This window comes from Scyliorhinus canicula, chromosome 30 (assembly GCF_902713615.1).
Source record: "Scyliorhinus canicula chromosome 30, sScyCan1.1, whole genome shotgun sequence".
In the NCBI taxonomy this organism is placed as follows: Eukaryota; Metazoa; Chordata; class Chondrichthyes; order Carcharhiniformes; family Scyliorhinidae; genus Scyliorhinus; species Scyliorhinus canicula.
Genome location: NC_052175.1, coordinates 10873880 through 10880364, shown reverse-complemented (window position 1 = coordinate 10880364; position 6485 = coordinate 10873880). Strand labels below are relative to the sequence as shown.

Below are 6485 nucleotides of genomic sequence, written 5' to 3'. Positions count from 1 at the left end.
CACACCTGTAACCCTCACCTGTAACCCTAATCTGTAATTGTAACCCTCACCTGTACCTGTAACCCTCACCTGTACCTGTACTCCTCACCTGTACCTGTAACCCTCACCTGTACAGGGGCTGATTTAGCACTGGGCTAAAGAGCTGGTTTTTCAAGCAGGCCAGCAACACGGTTCAATTCCCGTACCAGCCTCCCCGAACAGGCACCGGAATGTGGCGACTAGTGGTAACCCTCACCTGTACCTGTAACTCTCACCTGTACCTATAACCTTCATCTGTACCTGTAACCTTCATCTGTACCTGTAATGCTCATTTGTACCTGTAACCCTCACCTGTAAGTGTAACCATGACCTGTAATCCTCATCTGTACCTGTAACCCTCACCTGTACCTGTAACCCTCACCTCTAACCCTCAACTGTACTTGCACAATGTTTACAGCATTCACTGTACACCTCACCTGTACCTGTATACCCTCCTGCACCTGCTCACACCTCACCTGTAACCTCACCTGCACCTGTATACCCTCCTGCACCTACTCACACCTGACCTGTAACCTCACCTGCACCTGTATACCCTCCTGCACCTGCTCACACCTCACCTGTACCTGTATACCCTCCTGCACCTGCTCACACCTCACCTGTAACCTCACCTGTACCTGTATACCCTCCTGCACCTGCTCACACCTCACCTGCCCGGCACAGTTTTGCCATTTATGGAATATTTTCCCCTCTATGTTAGACCCATCAAAGTGCATTACCTCACATTTGTCCGGATTAAACTTCATTTGCCATTTCTCTGTCCAACCTATCTCTGTCCTGCTGTGTCCTCTGACAATCCTCAACACTATCTGCCACCCTTAGGTTGATTAGGACACTACGGGCAATTTAGCACGGCCAATCCATGTACCTGTGCACAGCTCACCTGTGTTTGTTTGATCTTCTATACCTGGTACATGAAACCACCAAACACGTAGACTTGACCAAAGCAGTATCTTTATTCAATCACACATGGTAAGATAGCGATCTGTTACAGAGCAAGTTATCGTGGGAGTTTCTGTCTCCTCCTCTGGAACTACACCTCGCAACGACCTGTATGCTTTCGCCATTTGGCGTAGCAATGTCGGGCGTGGAGCTGGTTTTGTTACCGGCTGCTCAAGAGGGCTGCGGATGTTTCAGGCCTCGCGTTACCTTCGGGCGGTGTGAGCGCGCCCTCTTCTGCAGCCTCACCGACATGTTGGGGGCGCCAAGGTTTCTGGTGCCTGAGTTAAGGTCGGCCCCGGGGCGACACGTGTCGACCCTCTTGGCTAGCTGGAGTATCTCTCACTTGCTCTTCGTCCCTCGAGATTAGGATGCTCGCTGGCCGTGATGACCGTGAAGGTTCGAGGCTGCTGTCTTTGCAGAACTGGGCCTTCAGGTGCTAAAACTGTCAAACGATTTGCCAGGTTTTTTGGATACGCACATCAAACACCTATTGCTCAAACGGGCCATTCTTTTTAGACGAACAATGTTTATCAAAGTGTCTCACAACTTCATCATATTTCTTACGATCATCCTCATTATCGAACATGCACCTGTATACCCTCCTGCACCTGCTCACACCTCACCTGTAACCTCACCTGCCCGGCACACCTGTAACCTCACCTGTACCTGTATACCCTCCTGCACCTGCTCACACCTCACCTGTACCTTTATACCCTCCTGCACCTGCTCACACCTCACCTGTAACCTCACCTGTACCTGTATACCCTCCTGCACCTGCTCACACCTCACCTGTACCTGTATACCCTCCTGCACCTGCTCACACCTCACCTGTAACCTCACCTGCCCGGCACACCTGTAACCTCACCTGTACCTGTATACCCTCCTGCACCTGCTCACACCTCACCTAGAACATAGAACATAGAACAGTACAGCACAGAACAGGCCCTTCGGCCCTCGATGTTGTGCCGAACAATGATCACCCCACTTAAACCCACGTAACCCGTATACCCGTAACCCAACAATCCCCCCATTAACCTTACACTACGGGCAATTTAGCATGGCCAATCCACCTAACCCGCACATCTTTGGACTGTGGGAGGAAACCGGAGCACCCGGAGGAAACCCACGCGCACACGGGGAGGACGTGCAGACTCCACACAGACAGTGACCCAGCCGGGAATCGAACCTGGGACCCTGGAGCTGTGAAGCATTGATGCTAACCACCATGCTACCGTGAGGCCCCTACAGGTACAGGTATACCTGTACCTGTATACCCTCCTGCACCTGCTCACACCTCACCTGTACCTGTATACCCTCCTGCACCTGCTCACACCTCACCTGTAACCTCACCTGCACCTGTATACCCTCCTGCACCTGCTCACACCTCACCTGTACCTGTATACCCTCCTGCACCTGCTCACACCTCACCTGTAACCTCACCTGCACCTGTATACCCTCCTGCACCTGCTCACACCTCACCTGTACCTGTATACCCTCCTGCACCTGCTCACAGCTCACCTGTAACCTCACGTGTACCTGTATACCCTCCTGCACCTGCTCACACCTCACCTGTACATAGAACATAGAACAGTACAGCACAGGACAGGCCCTTCATGTTGTGCCGAGCAATGATCACCCTACTCAAACCCACGTATCCACCCTATACCCGTAACCCAACAACCCCCATTAACCTTACTTTTTATGTTATATTTAGCCTTGTGAGCTAAACCAGCCCCTACTAAGCTCACAAGGCTAAATCGCTGGCTTTTAAAGCAGACCAAGCAGGCCAGCAGCACGGTTCGATTCCCGTACCAGCCTTCCCGGACAGGCGCCGGAATGTGGCGACTAGGGGCTTTTCACAGTAACTTCATTGAAGCCGACTCGTGACAATAAGTGATTTTAATTTTCATTTCATTTTTCATTTGGACACTAAGGGACAATTTAGCATGGCCAATCCACCTAACCCGTACATCTTTGGACTGTGGGAGGAAACCGGAGCACCCGGAGGAAACCCACGCAGACACGGGGAGGATGTGCAGACTCCGCACAGACAGTGACCCAGCCGGGAACCGAACCTGGGACCCTGGAGCTGTGAAGCATTTATGCTAACCACCATGCTACCGTGCTGCCCCTACCTGTATACCCTCCTGCACCTGCTCACACCTCACCTGTATACTCTCCTACACCTGTTCACAGCTCACCTGGAACCTCACCTACCCGGCACATCTGTAACCTCACCTGTACCTGGATACTCTCCTGCACCTGCTCACAGCTCACCCATACCTGTATACTCTCCTGCTCACAGCTCACCTGTACCCGTACCTGTACACTCTCCTACACCTGTTCACAGCTCACCTGTAACCTCACCTACCTGGCACATCTGTAACCTCACCTGTACCTGCTCACAGCTCACCTGTAACCTCCCCTGTACCTGGATACTCTCCTGCACCTGTTCACAGCTCACCTGTAACCTCACCTGTACCTGGATACTCTCCTGCACCTGTTCACAGCTCACCTGTAACTTCACCTGTACCCAGCCCACCTGAATAAACATCAATGGGATAAACATCACCTGTGTAAATCTCACCTGTACACAACTCACCTGGATAAACATTACCTGTTTAAATCTCACCTGTACCTATACACAGCTCAGCTTAATCTCACCTGGACACAACTCACCTGTACCTATACACAGCTCAGCTTAATCTCACCTGGACACAACTCACCTGTACCTATACACAGCTCACCTTAATCTCACCTGGACACAACTCACCTGTACCTATACACAGCTCAGCTTAATCTCACCTGGACACAACTCACCTGTACCTATACACAGCTCACCTTAATCTCACCTGGACACAACTCACCTGTACCTATACACAGCTCACCTGTCACCTCACCTGTACACAGCTCTCCTGTGTGAAGGGGCTGCAATCAGCTACCTCCCAGTACAGCCATACCTCCTCGCACCTTGTTCGCCAATCGGCACAGAACCCCAGCCGGATAGATGATGGATGGCAGAGCACATGACCTGTGAGGGCATTGAGCCTTTGCGAGGCTCAATTCCTTTATCGTCCATATGTCTATCCAATGATCATTTCAATGCCCTTAATGTTGGCGAGTCCACTACTGTTGCAGGCAGGGCATTCCACGCCCTTACTACTCTCTGAGTAAAGAACCTACCTCTGACATCTGTCCTGTATCCATCTCCCCTCAATTTAAAGCTATGTCCCCTCGTGCTGGACATCACCATCCAAGGAAAAAGGCTCTCACTGTCCACCCTATCTAATCCTCTGATCATCTTGTATGCCTCAATTAAGTCATCTCTTAACCTTCTTCGCTCTAACGAAAACAGCCTCAAGTCCCTCAGCCTTTCCTCATATGATCTTCCCTCCGTACCAGGCAACATCCTTGTAAATCTCCTCTGTACCCTTTCCAATGCTTTCACATCCTTCCTATAATGCGGCGACCAGAACTGCACGCAATACTCCAAATGCGGCCGCACCAGAGTTTTGTACAGCCCCATGGCTCCGTAACTCAATCCCTCTACCAATAAAAGCTAACACACCGTACGCCTTCTTAACAACCCTATCAACCTGGGTGGCAACTTTCATGGGTCTATGGACATGGACACCGAGATCTCTCTGCTCGTCCACACTACCAAGAATCTTACCATTAGCCCAGTACTCTGCCTTCCTGTTACTCCTTCCAAAATGAATCCCCTCACACTTTTCTGCATTAAACTCCATTTGCCACCTCTCAGCCCAGCTCTGCAGCTTATCTATGTCCCTCTGTAACCTGCAACATCCTTCCACACTATCCACAACTCCACCGACTTTAGTGTCATCCGCAAATTTACTCACCCATCCTTCTACGCCCTCCTCCAGGTCATTTATAAAAATGACAAACATTTAGTGGCCCCAAAACAGATCCTTGTGGTACACCACTAGTAACTGATATTACAATGGTCGGATCAAAGGATGTCCGGGGAGGGGGGGTCAAGGACAGAATCCATTTAGTTCCAGCTAAAAAAGAAACCTTGACATTCAATGGCATTACCATCGCTGAATCCCCCCACTATCAACATCCTGGGGGTTACCATTGATCAAAAACTTAACTGGACCCAGCCGTATAAATACTGTGGCTGCCAGAGCAGGTCAGAGGCTGGGAATCCTGCGGAGAGTAACTCACCTCCTGACCCCACCCCCAAAGCCTGTCCACCATCTACAAGGACACAAGTCATACAGCACAGAAAAGGCCTTTCAGCCCATCAAGTCTACGCCAGTCAAAAACAACCACCTCACTATTCTAACCCCGTCTCCCAGCACTTGGCCTCACAGCCGTGTCTGCCCCGGGAACGCTAGCGCAGATCGAAATTCTTGTTCAACGTTGTGGGGGTCTCTGCCTCCACCTCCCTTTCAGGCAGCGAGTTCCAGACTCCCACCCCCCCTCTGGGGGAAAGGTTTCCCCTCACATCCCCTCTAACCCTCCCGCCCCTCACCTTAAATCTCTGCCCCCCCCTGGTCATTGAGCCCTCCCCTATGGGGAAAAGTTTCTTCCTGTCGACTCTATCTCTGCCCCTCATCATTATACACATCTCAATCGCCCCCCCCCCCCCCCCTCCCCCCTCAGTCCCCTCTGCTCCAAGGAAAACAATCCCAGTCTATCCAATCTCTCTCCATCGCTCACACTCTCCAGCCCCAGGCAACATCCTGGTCAATCTCCTCCGCACCCCCTCCAGCGGCTGTCACAGCCCCTCCTGTAATGTGGCGACGAGGACGGCGCACAATACACTAGCTGTGGCCTAACCAGCGTTTAGTACAGTTCCGGCAAAACCTCCCGGCTCTGAAACTCTAAGCCTCGGCTAATAAAGGCGAGTGTGCCATGGGCCTTCTTAACCACTGTGCCCGCCTGCTCTGCTCCCTTCAGGGACGGGTGTACCGAGGTCCCACTGATCCTCGGTGGTTCCCAGGGGGCTGCCCTTTCTCCTGTATTCCCGCCTTGTTTGTCCTGCCCAAGTGCGTCACCTCACACTTATCTGGCTTGAATTCTGCTTGCCCACTGACCAGCCCGTTTACATCCTTCTAGAATCGAAGGCTATCCTCCTCGCTATTTACCCCCCCTCCACCAATTTTCATATCATCCGCAAACTTACTGACCAACCCTCCTATATCCATGTCAAAATAATTTACATAAACCACAAACAGCGATGGCCAACACTGATCCCTGCGGGATGTAGCCATCTGGGATGGCCACTTAAAAGAAGAAACATGAACGTGCGCAAAGCCTAATGGGAAATATGGACAATGCAAGGTTCAGGCGGGTACAGAGCCTGAATGTATATTCGTGAGCAGAGAATCCAGACCGATTAGCATTTTAATGGCCCATCTCCGTAAGATCGGAGAATTAACAGTGCAGAAGGAGGCCATTCGGCCCATCGAGTCTGCACTGGCTCTTGGAAAGAGCACCCTACCCAAGCCCATACCTCCACCCTATCCCCATAACCC

General features: G+C 51.5%; 1 protein-coding gene across 13 annotated transcripts; it reads right to left on the bottom strand.

Moving 5' to 3' along the window:
- Positions 1-545: 545 nt before the first annotated feature.
- LOC119958685 lies at positions 546-4169 on the bottom strand. Of its 13 annotated transcripts, XM_038787263.1 has the most exons (6): positions 3377-4169; positions 3217-3240; positions 2239-2547; positions 1844-1882; positions 1602-1806; positions 570-686 (listed from the first exon to the last, which is right to left on the bottom strand). In XM_038787263.1, exons 1-6 carry the CDS (start codon positions 3590-3592, stop codon positions 676-678), a joined length of 804 nt encoding a protein of 267 aa, XP_038643191.1. In that variant the 5' UTR covers positions 3593-4169; the 3' UTR covers positions 570-675. The 13 variants fall into 13 exon arrangements, 1 of the variants encoding a protein (XP_038643191.1); XR_005459058.1 differs by lacking the exon at positions 570-686 and adding an exon at positions 546-563 and having other exon boundaries at positions 1569-1882; positions 2407-2424; positions 3114-4169; XR_005459057.1 differs by lacking the exon at positions 570-686 and having other exon boundaries at positions 974-1626; positions 1717-1882; positions 2407-2424; positions 3114-4169.
- Between the last annotated feature and the right edge of the window lie 2316 nt (positions 4170-6485).

What these genes read in the sequence shown, in the direction of transcription:
- LOC119958685 (XM_038787263.1), bottom strand. Translation starts at nt 3,592, where the DNA reads ATGTTTATCCAGGTGAGTTGTGTACAGGTGAGATTTACACAGGTGATG. An exon ending in AGGAGAGTATCCAGGTACAG is followed by an intron (nt 2,548 to 3,216) that starts GTGAGGTTACAG and finishes TTCTATGTACAG; the next exon opens with GTGAGGTGTGAGCAGGTGCA. An exon ending in AGGAGGGTATACAGGTACAG is followed by an intron (nt 1,807 to 1,843) that starts GTGAGGTTACAG and finishes GTGAGGTTACAG; the next exon opens with GTGAGGTGTGAGCAGGTGCA.